A 25,360-nucleotide genomic window follows, 5' to 3' on the forward strand; every position below is an offset into this window, starting at 1 on the left:
CCAATTGTGTCAGGATAATTCAGGGTGATTTCCAGGGCCATGGCCTTGGAACCTGCATAGACATATGGCTAGAGTGATTTTTATGCACAATGAAATTCGAGAACCATTGGCTTGAATTTCTTTTACTAGATATTATAAGGAGAAGCGACAAATAATTCTTAGTTTTAATTGGAAAGTACAAAGTTGTTTTTTCAATGTGAATCATTTATTCCTTGAACATGGTCTAGAAGCGCAGAAGCCCTAGTTTCTACTCACTCCGATTTTATGTATGTGAACTTAGGTATTTCCTTTTTTGGGGGGCTTTCTTGCATCTGAAAAATAAGGTGGTTGAAATTTTATGAATCCGTCAAATTTTTAAGCATTTCTTTTCTTCCAATTAGTCCGTTTCCGGACAACGACGGGGCTTGATTCTGCAGTAGATCCTGTCCAGATGAAAAATGTCACCTTCGAACATGTTAAAGGAGTAAGTTAAAAAGTTTCCCCTGTTGTCGTCAAACATTATAATTGTGTACAGTCAATATTTGATTCCAAAGGCGTGAAATAACAGAAAACCAAAATGTATTGGTCTGTGCCCCCTGTTCCTGGCACAGAGCTCCTAAAACCCTTGAAATTTCCCAAGTCATAAGAGCACTGGGAGCAGCTTCTGTTTTAGTATTTGGTCTTTGACCCTGACTCCTGACACAGGTTTTCTGAGTCCTTTAGAATTTCCTGGGTGATGGCAGTGTCTCTTGTTCTAATGGGTGTGACTTTTGGTGGGCTTCTGGGTGAGGGCTAGTCACTACCAGAATGACCAAGCCATGGTTAGAAGTTTGGGACTTTCAGCCCAACTCTTGTTCTCCGGAGAGGAGGGAGGGGCTGGAAATGGGGTTAATAATTAATCATTCCTGCACAAAGAATCTCCCATAAAAATCCCAGTAATTTGGGGTGTTGCAGGTTCCCGAACACACGGTGCTACAAAGAGAGTAGCCTGCCTAGAGATGCATTGGAAGTTCTTCCTCTTCCCACATACCTGGCCTTGCAAATCTCTTCCACCTGGCTATTCCTCAGTAATACCTTTTCATAATAAACCAGTAGTCCAGTACCCAACGTGTTTTCTGAGTTCTGTGAGCCACTCTAGAAAATTAATGGAGCATAAGGAGGTATCTTGGGAACCTCCAGCTCATAGCCAGTTGGTCAAAAACAGAGATAACATAGACTCATGATTGGCATCTGAAGTGGATGTGTGGCAGGAGGTGGGGGGATAAGTCTTGTAGGACTGAGCCCTTAACCCTTTGCTGATAGGATTCTATACTCTCTCCAGGGGGATCGTGTGTCAGAACTGAATTGAATTGCAGGACATCCTGCTGGAGTGTGAAGTGCTTGGTTAGGGGAAAAACTACAACATGTTCGGTGACTGGAAGTAGTGTAGAGTAGTTGAGAGTGAGTCAAGGAAAATGAGAGTGTGTATTTCCTTTACATTAAGGAATATTATGCAGTAGGTAAAATGGCATCCAAAAATATTTGAAACTTTAATATTCTGAGTAAATGACAGTAGTAGATGATAAGTCTTGTTTCATGACAGGGCTTCGTGTCAGTTTGTGAAACAGCAAGGTGTCATGGAATGAATGTGGACTACATAGTCAAAAGACTTAAGATTTCAAAATTTAATTTTGAGTCATTGGCTTGAACCAGTCACTTTAGATTCTTACAGATAATGTATATGCTTGGCACATAGTTGATGCATAGTAAATGGTACTTTTCTTCACCTGTTCCTCTTAATTGATGTTTGTACTCTGGTACCTAACCCGCCTGTATTGAAAGAATGGAACGGATGAATGCCAGTTTATACCCAGTTAGTTAAACCATTTGTTTAATAACTATTAATAGTGTCTACTAAGTGCCAGGCTCTGTTTTACATACTGGATAAAATAAAACAAATGTCTGCCCTCATGTTTTAATTGTAGTATAAATTGGACAACATGGTACGTATGGGAATACAGAGAATGTTCAAAAATGGTAAAATGTTATGGAAAAAATATAGAGCAGGGTGAAGAGGATTGGGAGTTCTGGGAGAAAGGTCACAACTTGAAATGGGCTGTTCAGTGTATGATTGAGAAGGTGACATTTGAGTGAAGAATTAAGAATATGGGGTGAACCGTGCATGTGTCTGAGAAAAGAGCATGCCTAACCAGAGGAGGAGAGACAGCAAAGGCCCTGCAAAACTAATGTGCTCAGCCTGCTCACTGAGCAGTGAAAAGGCCACTTCTGTACGGATGGAGTGAACAAGGCAAGTGAGCAGAAGTTGTGGGAGATGAGATCAGGGAGGTATACAGGACCCAATTCATAGTGTCTTATAAGCCGTTTTTAGACTGGCTTTCACTCTGGTCAAGTAGTAGCCATTGAAGGATTCTGAGCAGAGGAAAGATACGGTTTGACATAAAATTTAATGGGAGCTGTGGCTGCTGTGTTGATAATCCGAAGAAAGGACAAAGGTAGAAAATAGGCCATTACTGTAGTCCAGGCAAGAGATGGTGGTGGCTTAGGCTGACAGGATAGCAGTAGAGTTCATGAGAAGTGGTTAGATTGTTAATACATATTTTGAAGGTAAACCCAACAAGATTTCCTGACGAAAGAGAATGTAGGGCATGAGAAAGAAATAGGTGTCAAGAATGACAACAAGAGTTTTAGCCTGAACATTTGGAAGAATGAAGTTGTCATTTACTGAGAAGAGAAAGGCTATGGACCAAACAGATTTTGGGGACATAGATTAGGAAACAAACTCATGCCTCTCTTAGATTTCTAGAAAGTTTCACAGAAATATTTCCAGGAAATACACAGTAGCTTAAAGGGGAAGCAGGGTTTCTGTTAGGCTTGGAGCAGTTTTTGAAAGTTATTTTGATAAAATGATTAAAACTTTACTGAAAAATTTATAAAATGAATGGCTAAAAGCAAACCTTGTCTGCTCCCAGGCCCAGTATAAATGATTTAATATATACATGAGCTTACCTAGAGACATCCACAGGAATATTCTCAACAACCCTGTTTAAGCCAAAACTATAAACAACCCAGTGTCCACCTAACATAGAATAAACATACAGTATTGTGGCAGCCGTAGAATAAAATCCTATGCAGTGAGGGTAAGTAACAACATGGGTAGATCTGACAAACATCACATTGGGTGAAAGAAGCCATACATACTACATGTATTGCATTTATATAAAATTCATAAACAGTCCAAACTGTTTGTGTGTGGTGTTAGAGCAGTGATTATCCTTGGGGTGGGAAGAGATAGGAACTTGAAAGAACTGGGAAGGTTCTGGTAACGTTCTGTTTCTAGAGCTGGGGGCTGATAACATATTTGGAGTTCACTCTGTGAAACTATATAGAGGTATATACATTTATGATTTGTGCATTTTTGTGTGAATATTAAGCTTCAGTAAAATTTGTTTAAAAAAAGGTTCGGCTGGATTATTGCAATAATTTGTTTAAATATTCAGAGGTATCCATATACTAAAAGAATACCAAAATATTTGGTCAAAGTAGTGGATAACCTTAAATTGCAGGAGAAAAGGAAAGCAGATTGAACATCATCTACTCAAATTATTTTCTCTCCCAAACCTCTGTGGCAAGAGAATTCCCAGTAGAGGAATTTATATAAAATCTATGGAGGAAAATAGGGCTAAGGGATCAAGGCAGTGAATGAAGTTGTAAAAACGCTTATTAATATTTTTATAGAAGCTATATATATAAATAACTAGAAATTCTGGGCAAGGAAGAAATTGGTATACAGACTCTTTTAAGACTTGGTCCTTTGATCACAGACACTACCTTGTGGCATACCTACCATGGTAAATGCTGCTGAATTACTTTGGTCTATGTAAATTTAGATTTTATAGCAATTACAACACTTAGTCATATTAGCACAGAATACTTGGTGATGTCCACCTTGTTCTGTCTTCTACTGTTTACTATCAGCATGTCTTCTTCAGCTTTTACTCAGAGATGAGCTCATCCCATAATAAAGTATAATCAGTAATTATGTACATTGCAGGGAGAAAGTAAGAATGCCTCAATTTTGCAAGATTTTATAGTGTTGGGATTAAATCTTCTAAACTTGTTTGACACAGCTATTTACAAAATGATATTCAGTAAAGTATAACTTGATTTTAGTCCCTGCCCTTTGTCATTTGTTAGGAACGAAATCATGTATAATTTTGTAATAACTCTTATAATGAATATAATATCATAATCATAAATTCATGTTACAACTTAAACACAGACCTCCTTATCCTTAAATATTTAAATATATGGTAAGTCCACATAATTTGCCCTTGAAGCTTATTACCCGTCCAAACAAGTCCTGGATTTGAAACTTTCTAGGTGACTCTTTTTCTTATGTTAATTACCACTGACACATTTAAGTAGCATTTTCAACATTACAGTCCTAGTTAACTGGAGGAAGTATTGATAATGTAAGAAATTAAAAAAAAATTTTTTTTTTTTTGGATATGTAAGGAGACTTTATATAATTGGCAAAAAGTGTCAGGAGAAACCTGTGTGTGTGTGTATTTATTTATAAGGGACCCTTTTTGTATCGTTTCACTAAATGAAGAGCCAAATTAATATCCAGTTAAATTGATGATTTTCAAAGAGGCTATCTTGATCATCGAATCATTATTTGAAAATATTTGAAAAATAAATTGTGTAACTTTAGGTGGAGGAAGCTAAACAAGAATTACAGGAAGTTGTTGAATTCTTGAAAAATCCTCAAAAATTTACCGTGCTTGGAGGTAAACTTCCAAAAGGTAAGATATCTTCCCTTGACCGTGACTTACCAAAAAATACTGTAATATATTAGTAACTTAATTTTTATCAGATTTGACTGACTAAGTTTAGTTCTTAATTGCTGTCTTACAAATAAGTGCTCATTCTGAACATACTGTTCTATAACCACCTTTGGGGGGGGCGATTTAAATTTTGTTATAATTTCAGACTTCATAGTTGTAAGGATAGTAGAGAACACTCTCCGTACTCCATTTTGTCCCATTTGCTCATTGCCTTTACGTAATAGACTTTTTTTAAAAAACTACTTGTGAGTAAATTGTATATGCCATGCTTCTTTATCCCTAAATATCTCATTGTGTATTTCCCAAGAATAAGGAAAAATCTCTACCTAATTTACATACATGTTCTCTTTAACATAACTTATTAAAATCAGGAAATTTAACATGAATCCAAAACTACTGTAAAATTCACCATCATTCAAATTTCAGCATTTTTTCAATATATTTTGTAGCGAGTTGCCCCACCCCCAGCCCCAGGTTCATAGGAATCAAGGTTCACACATAACATTTAGACTTTCTTTAATCTGAAAAAGTTCCTCAGCCTTTTTTTTTTTCCAGGGTAGTGGGGTTGCTGATCTTTTATTTGAAAAATTGTGTAGAGTACATGCTAATTTGTAGAACATTCCTCAGTTTGGCTTTCTCTGATGTTTCTCAATATGGGTTTTAATGAGTGTGATACTATGATTTATAATAATATCTGGTAGTTCCCATTTCTTGGAATTTCATAGTTATGAAAGCAGTAGTTTTGTCTTGTTTTGTTAATGTGCTGACTTTATGAACATATGGAAAGATGAAGGCTGGTTGCCCAAAGAAGCAGCCATGTGATTAGGGGGTTGGAACTTTTTCTTTCACCCACCCACCCCACCCCGACCTCTGGAGGGAAGAGGGGCTGGAAGTTGAATCAGTCACCAGTGTCCAGTGATTTAATCATGCACACCTATGAAATGAGGCCTCCATTAAAACCCCAAAAAGATGGGGTTTGGAGAGCTCCAAAGTTGGTGAATATGTGGAATTCGGTGAGAGTGGTGCACTCAGAGGAGGGCATGGAACCCCCTCGCCCTTACCCTGTGCTTTGCCCTTTGCATGGCTTTCATATTGTTGTTCCTGAGTTACATCATTTTATAATCATTTTAAACCAGTTATCTACTAAGCAAAACTTTTCTCTGAGTTCTGTGAGCTGCTCTAGCAAATTAATCAAACCCAGCAAGGTCACTGGGACCTCCAACCTATAGCCTGTCATTCTGGTAAATCTGAGCCTGTAATTTGTGGGATCTGATGCTATCTCCAGGTAGGTAGTATCAGAATTGAATTGTAGACACCCAGATGGTGTCAAAGAATTGCTTGTTGGTATGAGGGAAAACTCCACATACTGGAATTGGGTGCAGGATTGTAATGGCTCTGTGGTGTCCTGCTGTGTGGTTATTACGCTTTTTATCTAACCGTTTATATTGAGCTTTAAATGTTTCCAAGCTTTTGTTATTAAAATTAGCACTGTGATGATAATGTTAGTATCTCAAGACATTGCCCACGTGCTTATTTGCTTAGAATAAATTCTAGGTTATTCATTTATTATACATACATTATTCTAGATTCCAGTTCTACACTTGGAATTGGTGAGGTAAAGGGAGCACTCTTATGTAAGTCTTACTTTTATTTTGCTCAGTATCTCTACTTCAGCAGTGTATAAAAATGTCATGAATCTTTGCTAATTTAGGGCTCACTTATTAAATCGATACAATAACATCATAGAAAGTATGATTAGAACTCTAGAATGGTTGCATTCTTTCCAATCACAAGGAATATTTTATAAATTTGTGGGAAAATCCTCAGGTAAAAAGCAGAGAAATTGATATAAAGATGATTTAAACCATGTAGGGACCACATGGCAATAGTCTAAAGGGTATTTTGGAGCTTTCCTGAAAAAGAGTTTATGTTAAAATATACCACTAATAACAGTTTTGTTGTTTTTTTAAATGTAGTCTGCAAAATGAAAAAGCTTTGTAAACCAAAAAATTCTGTTATCCCAACTTATTTAGTGTGAAAATTTTTAAACATGAAAAAGTTAGAAAGCTGTAGACCTTAACTGTATGACATTGAAATACTTAGTTATGCATTACCTAAGACTACGGGCATTGTCCTAAATAGAGTAATTTATCCTACCAATAAAGCTAGACATTTAATATCATGTACTTTCCAGTGTTTTTTAAAATTGTTATCAAATGTCCCTAGAATTTTTTAAAATACATTTTTAATGGAAGATGAACAAGTCAAGGTTCATGCATTTCATTTGGTTGTTTAGTCTTTTAATCTATTTTTATATGACTTTTTTGTCCTATGTATTTAGTGATAAACAAGTTTATATTCCTTTCTGTCAAGAATCTGTCTTGCCTGTGGCTGATACATAAACAGTATTTAAATAATACAGAGAAACTATTTATGGAGAAGATCCTGAAGTGAGTTCATTAGTAGATATATAGGTGTTTTGCTGTGTCTCAAAATACTGGTCGCTGATGTGCCTTCAACCCCAAAACTGTAAATTAATTGAGAATTCCTTGTTCATAGGTTCATATCAAGGTTTGTGGGTTTTTTTTTTAATAATTTGAGTCATTCTTGTTTTGTTTTTTCTTTTAGGAATTCTTTTAGTTGGACCACCAGGGACAGGAAAGACACTTCTTGCCCGAGCTGTGGCAGGAGAAGCTGATGTCCCCTTTTATTATGCTTCTGGATCAGAATTTGATGAGATGTTCGTGGGTGTGGGAGCCAGCCGTATAAGAAATCTTTTTAGTACGTTTGAATGTATCTTTCATAGTGATACTGTTTTCTTAATTGGAGGGAAAGAGGGCTCTTCCCTTTTCTTTGCTACTTGATTGTAATCGATGGTCAGCTGAGCTGACATAGCCATTGCAGGGCTCAGGTTCCAGGTAATTTACTTGTGAGCTAAAACAGAAGTGTACTTGTTTTCCCAAATATAAGAGTTAGTGGAAATGCTGGATGAAGTCAGGGGCTGCTGAAAAGCTGGGGTTTTGTTTCATTTTTTTATCAATCCTGTAATACATAATTAAGAGTAATCAGCCTCCAATCTAATTGACTGCATATGGCTTTTACAGCTAGGAAGACAAATGCTCAGTTGTCTTTCTTAGGTATCATTCTGTATTCTCTAGGTTTTTTCCTTCTGAGACTATTGTCCTTCAATCAGTTAGAAAAGATCTCTTTTTATATCTTATGTTGACTTTTTTGCAATCTTACAGATTTTTAATATTTAATATTCGTATGATTTTGTTCAAAAAGTGTTGATTTCTTTAAGGTTATTTGAATCGTTTCTGTTTTCCTAGGGGAAGCAAAAGCAAATGCTCCTTGTGTTATATTTATTGATGAATTAGATTCTGTTGGTGGGAAGCGAATTGAATCTCCAATGCATCCATATTCAAGGCAGACTATAAATCAACTTCTTGCTGAGATGGATGGGTAATTGAATCTTCCTCTGTGCTTGGAATATGGGGACATATATGGTAACATTCAAGAGATAGAAAAAATGTTATGTTTATAAGCAACAGAGTAGTTCCTTGTGCAGTAAGTCAAAATAAGCTATTTCCAGTATAATACTGTTTACATTACTAAGAGAGCAGTGGTGCTATGTACACCTTTGTTTTTGTTTATTGTGTTATGACAGGAAAGCAATAATTCCAGCTGGGAATAGTAGCCTGGGGGAATTGTAAGGGAGAGTATACTGGCTCCTACACAATTTGTGACCAGCTTTGAAGGTTGCAGTAGATTAAAAGCTTGTGTTGATTTTCATAATAAAAAATGCAAGAGATGGGGTTACTGTGAATGAAGCAAAAAAAACCTTCTTAAAGTCAGGTAAAACATTCTAGAACCAAATAGGTAAGTCTAGGAGCAAATAATTCAAATGGGCAAACTTGAACATAATATTTCAAAACTTAGGGCCCAAGCTTTTTGTGATAGGTCTGCTCTTCCTAAGGAGAACAAATTGTGAAGGTGCATAATCACAGATGATGTGGTGATTTATTGTTAGCAGTTTTGTTAAAGTGCACTGGCCTACTAGTTGTTCCTTTTAAAAAAGCAAGAGAAATTCTTTTTGGGGCATAAAAAAAGATCAGTCCCTGTTTGCTGTTAAGGTTAATGATAAACAGTTTAATGATAAGGTTAATGATAAATGTATAGAGCATTTCTATATGTGCTGTTTTAATTTGCAGTGTAAGTGTCCTTTTTTCTTTTTAATAGTTTTAAACCCAATGAAGGAGTTATCATCATAGGAGCCACAAACTTCCCAGAGGCATTAGATAAGTAAGTATCAGATGATTTTTGTGGGCAAGTACTGATACATGCTAGAACACGGATTAACTGTGAAAACATTGTGCTCAGAGACAGAAGCCCATCACAAAATATCACGTTTTACGTGATTCTATTTATATGAAACATCCAGACTAAGCAAATCCATAGTAACAGAAGGTAGATTAGTAGTTGCTGAAAGCTGTGGAGAAGGGAGAGAGGGGCTGCTAGTGGATAAGGTTGGATTTTGGGTGGGTGGGTTTGTGTATGTATGTGTGAGAGAAAATACTTAGATTGTGGCGATGATTGTACAACTCTGAATATATTAAAAACCACTGGATTGTCCACCTGAAACTCTGTGATATGTTAATAATATTCCAGTAAAGCTGGTAAAAGAATTTTCTGAAACAAAAGTTTTTTAGGTGGGGGACAATTTTTTAAATTTACTGTACTTGTACATTTTTGTTGGTTTATTTATTCATACTTTTAATTTGATCTGATAGTTTGTTATTGTCTAAAACTCTAGTTTACCCTTCTAAGCTTAAAGCAGTTAAGATGGGTGTATAGTTCTCATAAGACTGCTATAGGATTTTTTGTTCCTGACTGGCTGACTTGGTGTCTTTGTTTCTGAGGGTTGTGTGCTATCTAGATGCACACATATATATCCGTGAACCTCATAAGCCTTACGGTTATTGAAACTGTTAATTTCAGCCAAGTTTTATAAGTAGAAGCTGAATATTATGTTCAAAAGTCTGCCTACTCTCTGGTTGCCATTGTCTTCCATCCATCATCTCTTGAGAGTGTCAGTCCTGTTTAACTTGACCTTCAGCACAGTCAGCCCATTCATTTATGTTTTCTCTTTTTATTCTCTTTTTAGTGCCTTAATACGTCCTGGCCGTTTTGACATGCAAGTTACAGTTCCAAGACCAGATGTAAAAGGTCGAACAGAAATTTTGAAATGGTATCTCAATAAAATAAAGTTTGATCAGTGTAAGTCTGATTTCATAATACAAACATTATCTCTGTAAAATGGTAACCTATCAGTCCACCGTGTTTGTGGTCCCTGTTTGATAACTGTCTTAAAAGACCAGTTTTGTATGTCTTTTTTTTTCTCTGCATTTATAGTCCCATTAAAAAAGTCCATTTCTTAATTATTGTATATCCAGGAGATTGTGTAATTTCAAATCCTCAGTCTAGACAGAAAGTTTTCCTCCGAGCATTTGAATAGATAATACTTGAAGATGAATATGTAAGTGGTTTTTAAGATGAATATAAAATGTAAAGTAATAGAAAAAGTACCTACATGTTTATAAGCAACGTACCTCGTGGTATAATTATAGTCACTTTAGAGCCAGAAGAGGGGAAAGCAATGTGTAAAATAAACACATGGAAATATTGTGGATCCACTTGAATAAAAACAGTTTTCAAGCTGTAATATTTTCAAAGATAGTTGAGTCAATTCATAAAAGTAAATGTTTCCTCTGATAAGAGCAGCTTTTATGTACAAAGTATTTCAAGATGAAACTCAGAAAAATTCTGTGTATGGGTATAGCTTTTTCGATTATTGTTAGGCTAGTAACAATATAGGTCAAATTGAAGGTTTATAAATCATGTTGGCAACTGTACATTTCTTTGTTTTTCACTGTTATTTAAATGTAAGAACTTTTTTGGTTTGTCCCAATGGCAATTTTAATAGCAATTTTGGCTTTTTTCCCTTAATAAAGTGAGTTACTCTAGTTTCACTAAGATAAGTATTTTAAGTTATAGGTCTAATAGGTGTTTTCTTTTTCTTTTGGAATGTGAATTCATTGTGAAAAGCTTTCTGTTAGCTGCTTTGGAATTTTAATATTATATTCTGTCTTCATAGCTATTGATCCAGAAATCATAGCTCGAGGTACTGTTGGCTTTTCCGGAGCAGAGTTGGAGAATCTTGTGAACCAAGCTGCATTAAAGGCAGCTGTTGATGGAAAAGAAATGGTCACCATGAAGGAGCTAGAGTTTTCCAAAGATAAAATCCTAATGGGTAGGTTTTCTCTCTTCTTTCTGTCTTAACACAGTTCATGGTGTTGAAGAACAAATTATTTTTTTTTATGAAACGATTATGAAAAAGGTACAGGGACAAGCAAAAATATATCTGAAAATAGCAGTACCACTTGGCCTCTTACAGAACAAGTGTAGCTTACATGATTATACTCTTTGGGGACAGTTGCCCATGTGTTTCTCCTTGTTGGATACTGCTGATAAAAGAATAATTTTATTAATTCTCACTATTTAATTTTAATTCTAAATCTTAAATTGACTTTAATAGGTTATGACATTCCTGTTAATAGTAAATCTATCTTCTGAAAATAGAATTCCACTCTCCCTCTTAATACAAGGATTAAGATGATCTTAAAATTTTGGCTTTCAGTTGACAGATTGTTGTGGTGTAAAATATTTATTAGTGATATTAAGTCATGTTACTCTAAAATGACTCCACAGCAAATGGCTTTTATTCATTTAAATATACGCTCCTAATGGAGAAATTTTACTTAATGAAATTTTATCCTTAGGGCCTGAACGTAGAAGCGTGGAAATCGATAACAAAAATAAAACCATCACAGCGTATCATGAATCTGGTCATGCTATCATTGCATATTACACTAAAGATGCCATGCCTATCAACAAAGCTACAATCACTCCGCGGGGGCCAACACTGGGACATGTAATGTCTTGTAATTTTTTCTTTTCTTTCAAATAGCGCTCCCCAGAAGCTTATGTAGAAAATTGCTAATGAAAACATTTAAAAAACGAAAATTCACTTACTTCCTAAGTTTGTTGATAGTTTCTTCTTTAACTTTCTGAACCAGCATGAAGTCAGAAATATTCGTGAAATTTAATCTAATAAAATGTTTTGTTAATATTTCAGGTCCTATGCAACTACATTATGAAATTTAATTCCAAAATGACAGTAAAGTGTAATTCTTAAATATGTAATTGCTCTTTTCCTCACTACAAGAAGTTACATATCATAGCTACTGACTCAATAGTTTTCCAAAAGTTTTTTTCATTGAATACAGGTTTCATTCTCATGTTTCTAACTGTAGACACTTTAAACATTTCTGTGCACCTAGTGATTAAACAGTCCTATTGTAGCATTACCTGTCTGTTATTTATAAATTCACCTTTGCTTTATAAGGAAGTTTGTGTATTTTACATATTGCTGGTTCTGTCATCAGTCACCTGATGACCAACTCTACTAAATGAGCTTTTAGTGTCATGATATTAATGATGTAGCGTAATGAGAGCCAAATGGTCATTCTTGTTATTAAAACAAGTGTTTCAAACTGTCTGAATTTTTTCTTTTTCAACTGCTAGGTGTCCCTGTTGCCTGAGAATGACAGATGGAATGAAACTAGGGCTCAGCTCCTTGCACAAATGGATGTCAGTATGGGAGGACGAGTGGCAGAGGAGCTTATATTTGGAACTGACCATATTACAACAGGTTGGCTATGAAGAGTGGCTTTAGTTCAAACTGTGTTTGCTGGCTTAAAGGTATTTTTAAATGTTGAGTTCTACATTTACTTTTAAATTTTAGGAGCTTCCAGTGATTTTGATAATGCAACTAAAATAGCAAAGTGGATGGTTACCAAATTTGGAATGAGTGAAAAGGTAAAAGCTGATTTTAATCCTCCTTCACGTACCAAATGATGTGGTGCCAAGTGTCTCTGTGAGAAAGGTTCCCATTAGAAATTGCTAGCCCCTCTTGTTCCAAATGGACTTGACTCAGCTTATTCTAAACTAAACGTTATTTTCTGAGCACTAAAATGGTAGCATTCTATTTCTGTTCTAGCTGCTCAGACAGTAACAGGTTATTACCTCGTGAGGTAACCCAATGAAAAGACCAGTTCTTTAGCCTTTTCTAGTCATACGATGTGAAAGACCTGCTTGCTGAACTTGCCCACTTTGCCTTTTCCACCTGCTTCTCTTCCCCACATTATTCCTGTGGCTCCTTGAAGCAGCTGTAGCCCTGAATGGTGCATTTCTGGACTTGGAGTAGCTGCCAGGGCGCTCTCAGACGGTACTCAGAACCATACTTACGGTTCCACGTTTTCTATCTTGATCACATTTTTGTTTTGGTCTTTTCCTTTCAGAAGAATGATGAAATTTCTTTGCCCTCTAAAGCATTCTTATATTGAATTTCCTCCTTGCCTCCCATGATATTTGTTTCCTCATTTATAAGATAGTGCTTCCTTTGTTACGTTTATTAGTGATTTTGGATTTTTTGGTTCAGCTTCTTTGTTCCCACCTGTTTTAGCTTGGAGTTATGACCTACAGTGATACAGGGAAACTGAGTCCAGAAACTCAGTCTGCTATTGAACAAGAAATCAGAATCCTCCTAAGGGTAAGATTATATTTTTCTAAGTTCATTTATCTGTTTAGTCATAATGTGCCTAAACTGTTGGACACTTACCAAATGATAATGGTTACCCACTGTCTTTTAGAAAGGTCACTGTATGTGGTAAAGGTAATAGGCACACCATAGCAACCATGATTTAAATACATGGTTGAAGCCTCTGGTCATAGACTGGATGTTTATTGTATTCTGGCAGGAGGCTAACAGCTTATGTCTGATTATAAATACTCAGTTCTACTTCAGGTGCCAAACTGTAAGAGGTATTAGAGTAGAGGATGTTGATTATTGAGTCTTTATTGTTTTCCCACCCACACATACATTTATTCAACAAATATGTCTTTTGTGCCTAGCAGTGTATGTGTGAGAACAAGCAAAACAAAGGTCTTTGGACTGCAGCGTCCAGTCCAATGCAGGTTAGGATAAAGAAAGTTGCAAGAGTAGATGCAGTGAGAGCACTTTTTAGGTACCATGTAAATCTAGACATGCTGTAAATATTGCTGGGATTAGGGTGCTGAGAGTAGAAATAGAGAGATGTGGGTGGGCTGAAGGCATGCTGGTACAATGGAATCACAGTGCCATTGTCACGTTTTCTGTCCCCTTTGGATGGTGTAAATTGATGAAATCTTGAGATGCAAAAGACGTAATCTCCCTTTTTTTATTTTTTACATATATATTGAATAGAAAAGTACATTTCTATATTCACAGACCTTTTAAAGCAGATAAATAAAATGTATACTTTTATTTCTTTAAGGAGCTTTTGTCTGGGTAGTCCTCAGTGATCTTTGTGATGGATTTTGAGGTTAAAAATGGAACATTTGAATGTACAAAAGAGTTGTCTTTCTGGTTATTCTGGTTATTCTCATGATGACACCTATTACAAATTAGTAACCTGTACAAATATTTTAAACAACTATGAGGATTGAAAAGAGTTTGAGAAATGCTGATCAGTTACTAAATATTTATCTTTTATAAATAGAAATGAATAGGTTTTACATTTTTAAGGGTATATAAAGTTTTTTGTTTCTCACAGTTTTTGCGTCTCAGTTTTCACCTCTTTCATATCTGCTTTTCGATTTCAGGACTCATATGAACGAGCAAAACATATCTTGAAGACTCATGCAAAAGAGCATAAGAACCTAGCAGAAGCTTTACTGACTTATGAGACTTTGGATGCCAAAGAGATCCAAATTGTTCTTGAGGGGAAGAAATTGGAAGTGAGATGATAACTCTCCTGTAATGGATGTGTTGCTGGTTTTAATGAGAATTTAAGTAGCTCTACGGTCCTCTCCTTTTGCAACACTTTCCTCCCATTCTTGGCATCACTCAAGGGAGTGAAACACTTTGTCAGTCTTCTGTCACAGTTAACTAATTCTGGTTATTCTCATGATGACACCTGTTACAAATTAGTAACCAATACAAATATTTTAAACAACTATGAGGATTGAAAACAGTTTGAGAAATGCCGATCAGGTACTAAAGTTGAAAATAAGTAATGATTTTATGTTTAGTTACTTTACTAGATGTGAATAAAATTTCCTTTAGCTCTTAGGAAATATTTTGACTCAGTGGAGTAAAGTTGTTGAAGGATTCTCTTTATTTCCAGAGAGTACAATTTATCTTTGATAAAGAATTGATGCTGTTTAACTGTTAGTAAATCATATTTCTAAGTACATCAGTGGAAACTTCATTAAGACATTAAGGTACACTTGATTGTGCTCCAGATTGTCTAGATATAAATTGGCTTGAAATCTAAGTGTGGAGAATTGTAAACGTACAGGTACAATTGGAATTTAAATGATTCTGACCTTCTGAAAATGCAACATGCATTTTCGTTTTTTTTTTAAACCTTACTATCACTTTGACTAAAGAACTTCATTTCAGAACACCACAGCAGTACTTTGTTAAGTAGACAAGTAACACACTTCAACTTCTGAATAACTGCATAATTATGTTTGGTATTGGAAGCAAAATTAAACCAAAAACTCAGTCCCCTTCAAAGTGAATTTTTTAGATTACCTTGTATTTAAAGTGGAAAGTCAGGTGTGCTTTTTGTTCAGATTTTGTGAATATGAACATGTTGTCACAGGATTTATAGATAAAATTTATTTAACTCAATAGAAAAATTATTTTAGAGCACATTGTGTTTACAGCCCAGTTATATTATTGAAGTTATTCTATTAAAGTCACCTCCAGTTCTGTAATGTCTTTTAAGCTGTATATTGTCTTTAAGAGGGAGCTTGTCATGTGATATTCTTGCCCCCTTCCTCCACCCCCATTTTTTGTAATCTTAAATTTTGACGTAATTTCAAACTTCGGAAGGTGTTATCAGAATAATACAAGGAACTCCCATTATTATTGATGTACATTCACCAGGTATTTTCATTTGCCCCATTTTTTTATTGCTTCCCTTGTGTGCGTTTGTGTGTGTGTATGCACGTGCTCGTGCATATACATGTCTGTGGATGTGTGCATTCGTGTCTCTTGGGTAGCCTTCTGGGGTTGAAATTGCTGGGTCATGTGGTAAGTTGCTGTTAACCTTTTTACGAATCTGATGAACTCTTCAAAGTAACTTACACAGTATTTTGTTCCAGCCACCAATGAATGAGGGTGCCAGTTTTCCACATCTTCTACTGTACTTAGAGTCTTTTTGATGAGGTCACGGCCATGCTAGTGGGTATACAGTAGTAGCTCATTGTGGAGTTATTACATTTCTCTAGCACTTAGTGATATGACTATCCTCTTCTATGCTGTTGGCCATTTGTATGTGTTTTGAGAAATGTCTGTTCAAATATTTTACAGGGACATACACCCTTTTGGGCAGTCTGTCATGTGTGGTAAGAGATCAGATATTCTGAGTGTAAGTATGTTATCAGGTGGCTCTTTTTACATCCATCCTGACAGCCTCTGTTGTTTGCCTGGGATGTTTGGTTCACACTTCCTTATTTATTTGCATTGTAATCTTGTGGAGTTTCAGGTGACCACCCTTGCAGAGGGAGGAGGGATGGAATTTGTAAAGAGAAACTACCATTCCTAGCCTGGCCTAGCTGATGAACTCTGACTTTGGCATTTTTATACTTACATGGGGCTGGACATTCTGTTTCAGTGCTTTGCGAGTTGAAACAGCTCTATGGACTTTTTATTACTTTTTATTACACAGAGAAAGGTTTCTCTTTTTTCTGTGGGTGGAAGAAAAAGAGCTGGATATTTAAAAATGTAATAGGAGATGATGTTGCCTGCGGATTACATCCCATGAGTGAAAAATAACTGTTATGTGTATTAACAGATTTTTGCTGGAACACATTTTTGGTGATGAAATTGCATCTGTATGATTTTTCAAAATGTGAAATACTTGTGTAATTTCTATCACAATTATGTATGGAATGTGTGTGCATATATGTCAACCATTTGCATTTATACTAAGTTTATTTGGTCACAAATTTTATGTGGCCAGATGTGTTGATAATTTTCTTTTATAACTTCTGTTCTTATTTGAAAAATATTTCCTCATTAAATAATACCATTGAGCTTGATTCTCAAAAATATGTAATGATTGAATGCTTTTATGAAAACACTAAACACTACTGGTCTGGACTTCATTTTGGTGTATGTGTTCTGACATGCGTAGTCAATATCACAAATTGCTATTTCCCAAAACATTGATTTAATAATCACTTTTATATTTATGAATTATGTATTTTATAGTTTTTATCTAGTAGAGAAAATTTCATTTATAGCAGTTTTCTTTAGTTAGTGTGTACTACTTAGCAGGCACAAGCCAGGGTGCATGCTCCTGGGATTGGATTTTAAGGGACTTGATAAGTGTGATGAAGTGTAAGACTGGATAAGCAAGAATTCATTGATGTGGACGCTTTTTAGAGGGAGACAGGATTTATCACTCAAGCAAGAACCCCAGAGGATGGAGGAAATTTACTGTTAGGTTCTGTATTAGAACTCAGAAGATGGCCATGTTCAATGCTGAGTAAAGTGGAAATGCACCCACTGTCATGCAGTTCAGTTTGATACCCTTAACTATTGGAAGTTAGACCCCACAGGTTAAGGGGCTCAGATCCACAGCACCGCTCCCACTTCAAAATCCCAAGTCCCCAGGCTACTTGCTCTTCTGTCTGACTTGGCTACAAGTTTGGGGATTCCCACGACTGTCCTTCAGGTTTGAGAATTCACTAGAATGACTCTGGAAAATGCTGTATTTAGGATTGCTGATGTACTTCTAAAGGATATACAGGGACAACCAGATGAAGATATACCTAGGCAGCAAGGTCTCGGCAAGGTCTACATGCTTTCCCCAAGCATGTCACCCTCTCAATTCATAGACGTATTCACCAACTCAGAAGCTCTCTGAGCCTCATTTCAGAGTTTTTGTTAATGGGGTTTCATTACACAAGCCTAATGGATGAAATCATGGGCCATTTGGCAACTTGATTTCCAGTCTACCACCCTTGAATGTGGGAGGCAAGAATTCTTTTTAACTTGGCATAGTGATTACAAATAAACCTTAAAAAATGTAGAGGTAGGGACTCTATTTGTCCCCTCCTGGCATGAGTCAGGAGCTCTTTCCTCTCACTTTATTTCTGAATAAAAGCCTGTACCTTGTTCTCCTACCTCGAGTGTTTGTGAAGCTCATTCTTCGGCTTCGTGAACAAGAACCCCAGCATCATCTTTAGGGGGCTTGTCCGAGATAACTTCTGAGACCGGATTAGTAGACAAGACAGTGGTCCTGGATCTCAGCTCCGGCCGATGGATCTGATGGTGCTGAGCAAACCTCCGGCTAGGCTGCTGCCTATGCGAGAGTCGCAGATGACCCCCAACCTCTTGTCTCACAGATCAGGCTCCAAGGCCAGGGACGCCCTCACAGAGGAAAGGCCTTTCCGATGTCGCACACCTGCCTTTCTCTTCCGGATGGGAGCTTCCTCTTCAGGGTTAAGGCCAGACATGCCTCTGGCATGCGTTCTGAAGAACTGGGAAAAATTGGGTCCCCAGACCCTGAAAAAGAAGTGTCTTGTCTTCTGCACACAAGCCTGGCCTCAATACAAACTCTCTGATTAGAGAGGCTTGGCTCCTGAGAGAAGAATGCAATATAATAAGGTTATGCACCTGAATATATTTTGCAACAAGGAAGGAAAACAGTCAAAAGTCTCGTGAACTACAATATGGAACTAGTTTTCTAATATTTTTTTTGGTGAAAACCTATTCTGCTTATTGGGTTCATTATCTTCAAAAATTTGAAGGTTTTTAAACTATACTCCCTGAAATGGAAGAAATTTGTCTTTTACAGTACTGCCTGGCTTCAAATGACTAGTGCTGCAATCATACTTGTATTTCATTTCCAGCCACCTGGACACACATAGTCCCTATCAGTACAGAGCCTTCATCTGCCCTGTTAGTCTAAGGTCATCTAAACCTTAACCCAGTTATGTAAACTGCTTGCCCTTAGAGTGTATACTTGAAAATTGAGATACTTTTAATCAAGTAAGCTAAAAGGAAAGAAGACAATTGGACATCAGTAACAAATCTTTGTATCTGTCTGTGTATATGTTCTCTTAAGTGTTGCCAACTGTAGTCATTACTTCTCAATCTGTATGTGTGTGTAAATGAAAAATATTTTTTCTACCTCTGTATGGTATTAATAAAAATGGATTTAGAAACAATCACTTGTGAAAATTGGGCATTTCAAAACTTCCAAAATTCTAATAGAAGATATTAAGCATTAGTGCTAATTTAAGTTGAACTGAAACGGATATGTTCTTATGGTTGTCAGCTGCCTAAATTTACCTGAAGTCATTTAAGTTGATGTTATCTTAAATATTTCAAGGAAAAATGCTTGAAAAAGAGTCTTGACTTTGTCTAATGTTTGGTAAAAGTTTTGTGAGTAATCTAGCATGGTTGTTGGGAATGAGTAAACTAATTGTAGCAAGTGAACATCTTAATAATAGTCTGTTACAGTGTGTATACCTACAAACGGCCTGAGAATCTTTGTGGTAACCTAAAACCTTAAAGTTTTCCTAAGTAGACATACTTTGTGCTTAGTGAGAGATTGTGCTGTAAAGCTCATAGTTACAGAAATTATAAAACGTTTTCATAAATTTGTCAGTCTAAAGGGTGCTAGTGTAATGGTTTACAATAGCCTTCTCAGTGTTCACTGAAAATTAAGGTTCCTAATGGTTTTAAGTTCTCAATAAAACCACTTAAAGTAATAAAACAAAAAATGTAGAGGTAAACATTGCCAAGAGAATACGGCAAAGGAAGAATAAGGAGGGGAACTTTGGAGCTATAATGATTCTTGAAATGCATTTTGTACTGGTACAAGAAGCAAACCCCATAGAAAACCCAGAAACAAAATACATACCAGAGACTTTTTTTATGTCCTTTTTTTTTTTCTTAAGGTATCACTGATATACAGTCTTATGGAGGTTTCACATGAGCAACATTGTGGTTGCTATATTCACCCATGTTATCTAGTTCCCCCTCCCCACACCTCATTGCAGTCACTGTCCCATCAGCTTAGTGAGATGCTGGAGTCACTAGTCTTCTCTGTGCTGCACTGTCTTCACCGTGACGGCCCCCCCCCCCCCCAACACACACCTTGTTTACCAATCATTATACCCCTCAATCCCCTTTTCCCTCCCTATTTGTCCCCTTGGGTCCTACTCCCTTCTTGGAATCTCAGCCCGCTGCTGTTCTGTTCCTTCAGTTTTGCTTTGTTCATACTCCACAAATGAGTGAAATTATTTGGTACTTGTCTTTCTCTACCTGGCTTATTCATAGCATAATATCCTCTGGCTCCATCCATGTTATTGGAAATCATACGAGAGAACTTAATGTACTATAAAGTGATTTTAAAGTAGGTGAGAAAACAATTTAGGACAAGTGAATAACCTTTTTAAGTTCTTTAGTAATAAATCTTGGGTTGAGTAAAGGTTTAATTGGGAGAAAATAAAAGTAAAGAAATCTAAGTCTAAGGCTGGCCCAAAGGGGGGGAGGGTTATTGAAAATTTTACTAGAGTGTGCATTCTTTTCTCAGTCTGCACTTAACGACACACACAGCCGCAGTCTGTGAGACCAAGAAAACTGCCTTCTGTTACTGCAGCCTTGGAGATCACCTGAGGCCCAGCAGAATGTAGAAGAGGAATAAACTGAGGGATAAGGAGATTTATTTAGTCTTTTAGGGGTGTTTTGTGGGGAGGAGACCTTCAGCATCCTGAAGTTTCACACTGCTTCAGCCCCCGGATACAGGTTTTCCATGTGGACTAGTCTACCTTCTGCCAATTTCCCAACCCAGCGACCCCCGACTGAAGGCGAAGGGAACCCAACACTGCTCAAGCACTGGCCTAAATTTGCCTGTCTGGGCCCTGCACATGCGCTCTTCACACCCTTGGCCTCTGAGTGCCCTGCGCCGTGACGTCATCTGGGCGGGGCATCTGTTGCCTGCGGTTACTGAGCGCTAACTGCTGACGGGGTTCTAGGCTGCTGTGGTCCCTGGGTTGGCTTATTCAGCCCTAGTGCTGTGTGGCGAGTGGAAGGCAGCAGGGGAGCTGAGGTTTCCTGAAGCCCGAGGCTTTCTTATGATGAGGAGGATTTTTGGGTCCCGGGGTCTGAAGTGTTGGTCCCCTTTGAGCCCCTTCAGAAACCTGTGTGGGGTCCATCCCACTGATGTGGAGGACGACTGCTGGACAGTCAACTTCCAGGCCCAGTACCACATCCAAAGCAAAGATGTCAGAAAGATGCACAGGGCTGCCAGTAAGGGCAAAGTAGCCAGAGTGCAGCACATTCTATTTATGGGGGAAAATGGCTTGAATGAAACGGACAAGAAGGAGGGCCAGGAGGCCAGGCGCGCCTGGGAGGAGGAGGTGGGCAGACCCGGGAAAGCGCTCACTTTCCGGGCTCACCTGGGGAGCCGAGCCTCCTAGCGCCAAGGCCCCCTCAGGACCTGGGTCCCGGAAGCCTGACAAGGGGTCCGGCGCCCGTGCCCACGTTATGAGCCGCAGAGCCAAAAAGTGTACCGGTTTCGGACCCACTCATAATGACTCACAGTTTTGCAGTGATTAAACTAAACAGCACTAATAGAGTATAGACAGCATTTTATTTTTAATGTACACATTTTCATACCATAATATTAGATACTACAGAAAAGTGCATAATGGTATAAAAGTGCCTAACAAAAATACTGCATAAAAGTGCATAATACATAATGAGAAAAATGAAAAAAATTTCAATTGATCAACTTGTAAAAATTCTTTGGGTAAAATACAATATCCACTTTATATTGGTGTACACCTATGTATAGATGTGTTATTTAATGATGGACCTGAGAAAGGAATTTTGAAATGGGAAAAATCTTTCTATTAAATAGGAAGATTCATTTTCTCAAAATGTGTGCTCTTCTGATATTTTAATTTCACATAAGCCAAATAAAAAAATAGTCATGGTTTTAAAATTTGGGGGTTCATATGCTGCCCCTCTTTTATTGCTGTGATGAAATTTAGAAAAGTCTTGCATATTAAAGATTTGTCCTTCTAGATATAAAAATGTGCTATAAATTTTCACAGTGTTGAGTTACTAACAGCTGAAAAGACAGGTAAATGAATGGAACAGAATGGAAAGTGACCAAATCCCCACATATATATATGAGTCAGAACTCGATTCTGATAACATTTCATATCAGTAGGAAGAGGTGAATCATTTATAAATGGTGGAGAAATACCTGCTAATTATGTGGAGAATACTACCTAGATTTTTATCCCACAAAAAAGAAGTTCCAGATGGAATCTGCAGTACCAGTGTATTTTTCTTTTTCTTTTTAAAAAAATCTGAGTTCTACAATGGACATATATAAAAATGATAGTGGAAGTTTATTATTAATGAAGTAATTCTGGGAGAGTACAAAAGTATGACTCTCACACAGATAAAAACTACTTTTAAAAAATGTTTTTGAGGATTGGTATCTTCTGATAACTTTAAGCCTGTTCAGAAATAAAGAGTCTTTTTATCTGTGCCTGTAGATTTTAGGATGTATATGTTTAATTATATACATGTTTTTTATTATATGTAGCTTTATTACATTTATGTAAACAACTATAGACCAATTATTTTAGTTGCATCCTTGTGAAAATAAAAAATAGTAAATACAGAGGATGACTGTTGCTATTGCAAAAGTCTAGAAAATTTTAGTTGTGTCCTTATGAAAATAAAAATCAAAAATAGCAAATATTACTATTGCAAAAGTATTGCCTTTATAAAAGTTTTCTTTAAGAATACTGACCTCTCCAATAGCAGACAAATTCTACTCTGGATTCTTTCATTCTTAAAAACTTCATGTTTCCCAGTATGACCAAGATGAAAAATTTTAAATTGAAGTGTTAGGATCTAATCTCAACTGAAGCTTTTCCTCCTCTCTTTCAAACAAAAGCACTTCTGATCGTGCACAATTGTAAAAGATAACCGTTAGCGGCCTTCTTGAATATTTATAATAGTATTCAGTCCTAAATTGATCATTGGAAATACCTAATTCATACAACCTGTAAATCTAAATATTGAATAAAACCAGCTATACTTATCACTTGACTCCTGAGTTTCCTTTGGCTTAAAGTTTCATGAAAATCAAAATAATAATTTTTTTTAAATTTCTGCTTCTGTTTTGATGTTTCAGAGCAGAACCATTATCCCGTAATGCTTTTAAGAACTAAAATTTATTTAAATACAAGCATGTGAACTGCAGTAGGTCTATTGTGTATACTATCATTTCATATGACATAATTCACAGTGGATTGATGCTGTACTACTTTATGCACCAATAAGAAATTTTTAAAACCTGCCAATTTTAGTTGTCGGACATTATGATTTACAGTTGCAGTCCAGTGTGAGATGTTAAAATGTGAGAATATGAGAATCTTAAAATTGTTAAAATACAGTGTTCTCTCTAATTCTTAAAACATTTGCAAAATAGGCATAATTACATCATTTTACTAAACTGAATTCTCTTTGTAAAGGAGCAGTAATAGTAATAATTAATAACAATAGTGTAACAGTTGGTGACCTGCTGTTTGTGCTAGGAACTGTTCTAAAACACTTAGCATAGATTCTTATTTAAGCAGAACAGTAGTATCCCATGAGATAACTTATTTTATCCCCATTATGTTGATGAGGAAATTGAGGCACCGAAAGGCCAAGTGATCACTAAAGTGTAGAATTCAAACCTAAGGTGAGCTGAATCCCAAGGTCATGCTCATTCTAGCAAATAGACTGCACTTTCATTAATGTTGTGAGCAATAAGGCTGATAAATATTGTACCTTCTCCAGAAAAAGTAAATTTTTGTTTTGAAGACTTATGAATAATGTGCTCTTTAATGTTTACAATTACATGAATAATTGTATGTTTTGAGAAGAGTGCATTGTAATTTCCTAACAAGTCCTCTCACGTTCCTAGGACTGCTCTGCATTTGGCCTGCGCCAACGGCCATGCAGAAGTGGTAACTGTCCTGGTCGAGAGGAAATATGAGCTTAACCTCTGTGACAACCTAAAGAGGACACCCCCGATTAACGTATGTAGGAGCTGTGGATGCCAGCCCGAGATGGATTTGATGTAATAGCTGAGAACAGAAATGAATTTATCTCATTTAAATATGACACACTGGTGAAACCTATAGAGTGTCTATTTTGAAATCCTAGAATTTATCGTGTGTTTCTTGGTGTGATACCTACAGGCTGTGCAATGCCAGCAGGAGGACTGCGCACGTATTCTTTTAGACCATGGTGCCGATCCAAATGTGAGTGACATCTATGGCAACACGGCTTGACACTACGCAGCTTGTGGTGAGTGTGTAACAACAGTGGCACAGCTCCTTTCATACAACGGAGGCATCGAGGCGAGGAACAAGGCATGCATCCACCAACTTTATCTACAAATATTTGAATAACATGTTTTTAATTTCTTTAGTAGCCATAGATGTATAAAATTCTTTTATATATACATCTATATGTGTGTGTATGCGTAGACATATTGAATACTCACATCGGGCCCTGTCACCATGGAAAAACCTCCAAAGCCAAGTCAGGGAGGGCTAGAGAGAGGTTGCCCACACAGAGGGCAGAACAGTCTCCTGGCTCCCTTCCCCCAGGAGGAGGACCTTCCCTTGAGTGCCTGGGAGGGGTTGGTAGGCTCAGAGCCCACAAAGGACTGAAGGCTGAGGCGGTGTGAGGTGATGGTGGAGGCCAGCTGCTCTGCAGGACTTAGGAAATGGGTGCTACTGGGGATGGGTGGGAGGAGAGGTGGAGAACTGGTATCGGGACAGAGGAGCTGGGTGAGTGCATGTGGGATGTGGAAGTGGTAGACCACAGGCCCTGGGCACTCTAGGACCCCAGGCCTCTGAAGATCTGGGTGAGGGCTTTGGGTCATGTCTTGACATCAGCAGGGCCATTCCCTTGTGCTGGCAGCCACTCTGCCAGCCATGTACCACCTTACGGTTTCTCACATCAGAGAGTAGCTCCTGCTCAGCCTCGTGCAGCTCCTCGCCGGCTTATAGCTATACATAGGGAGCAGGTGATGGTGAAGCTGGTCTGCCTGGTTTTTCTTCTGGGTGTACATTACCTCCCATGCTGCAGCTCCGATAGGTTAATAGAGTTAGGGTCAATTTTATGTATTTAGAAAATCAAGCATTTCCTGACTGAACATACTTTGAAATAACTAAGATTCCACTTAAAACAATGGCTCTTCTAAGGAAGCATTAGAGAACAGCTTTATTGCATGCATTTATGGCAAATGTGTGTGAAAACACTGAATTTGTTAAAGTAAACCTTTTCTTTCAAATATTTTTTCCCCACCCAAGCTTTTTTCTAA

The 25,360-nt window shown here is 37.1% G+C and overlaps 1 protein-coding gene across 8 annotated transcripts in view; it reads left to right on the forward strand.

The window, feature by feature from the left end:
* The window catches only part of LOC108386194 (ATP-dependent zinc metalloprotease YME1L1), a 37,346-nt gene extending 18,171 nt beyond the window's left edge, over positions 1-19,175 (forward strand). For 5 of the 8 annotated variants that reach the window (XM_073229070.1, XM_073229067.1, XM_073229065.1 and 2 more), the window contains 12 exons: positions 381-463; positions 4,694-4,784; positions 7,455-7,607; positions 8,156-8,288; positions 9,066-9,128; positions 9,991-10,103; positions 10,981-11,136; positions 11,666-11,817; positions 12,471-12,597; positions 12,691-12,764; positions 13,411-13,497; positions 14,589-19,175. In XM_073229070.1, coding sequence (XP_073085171.1) covers positions 381-463; positions 4,694-4,784; positions 7,455-7,607; positions 8,156-8,288; positions 9,066-9,128; positions 9,991-10,103; positions 10,981-11,136; positions 11,666-11,817; positions 12,471-12,597; positions 12,691-12,764; positions 13,411-13,497; positions 14,589-14,732 — 1,376 coding nt within the window. In that variant the 3' untranslated portion in view covers positions 14,733-19,175. The remainder of the gene's footprint in view (positions 1-380; positions 464-4,693; positions 4,785-7,454; positions 7,608-8,155; positions 8,289-9,065; positions 9,129-9,990; positions 10,104-10,980; positions 11,137-11,665; positions 11,818-12,470; positions 12,598-12,690; positions 12,765-13,410; positions 13,498-14,588) is intronic. The other 3 variants (XM_073229066.1, XM_073229068.1, XR_012127949.1) reach the window with 2 other exon arrangements.
* The last annotated feature ends 6,185 nt before the right edge of the window (positions 19,176-25,360 follow it).

This window comes from Manis javanica, chromosome 2, assembly GCF_040802235.1.
Source record: "Manis javanica isolate MJ-LG chromosome 2, MJ_LKY, whole genome shotgun sequence".
NCBI lineage: Eukaryota > Metazoa > Chordata > Mammalia > Pholidota > Manidae > Manis > Manis javanica.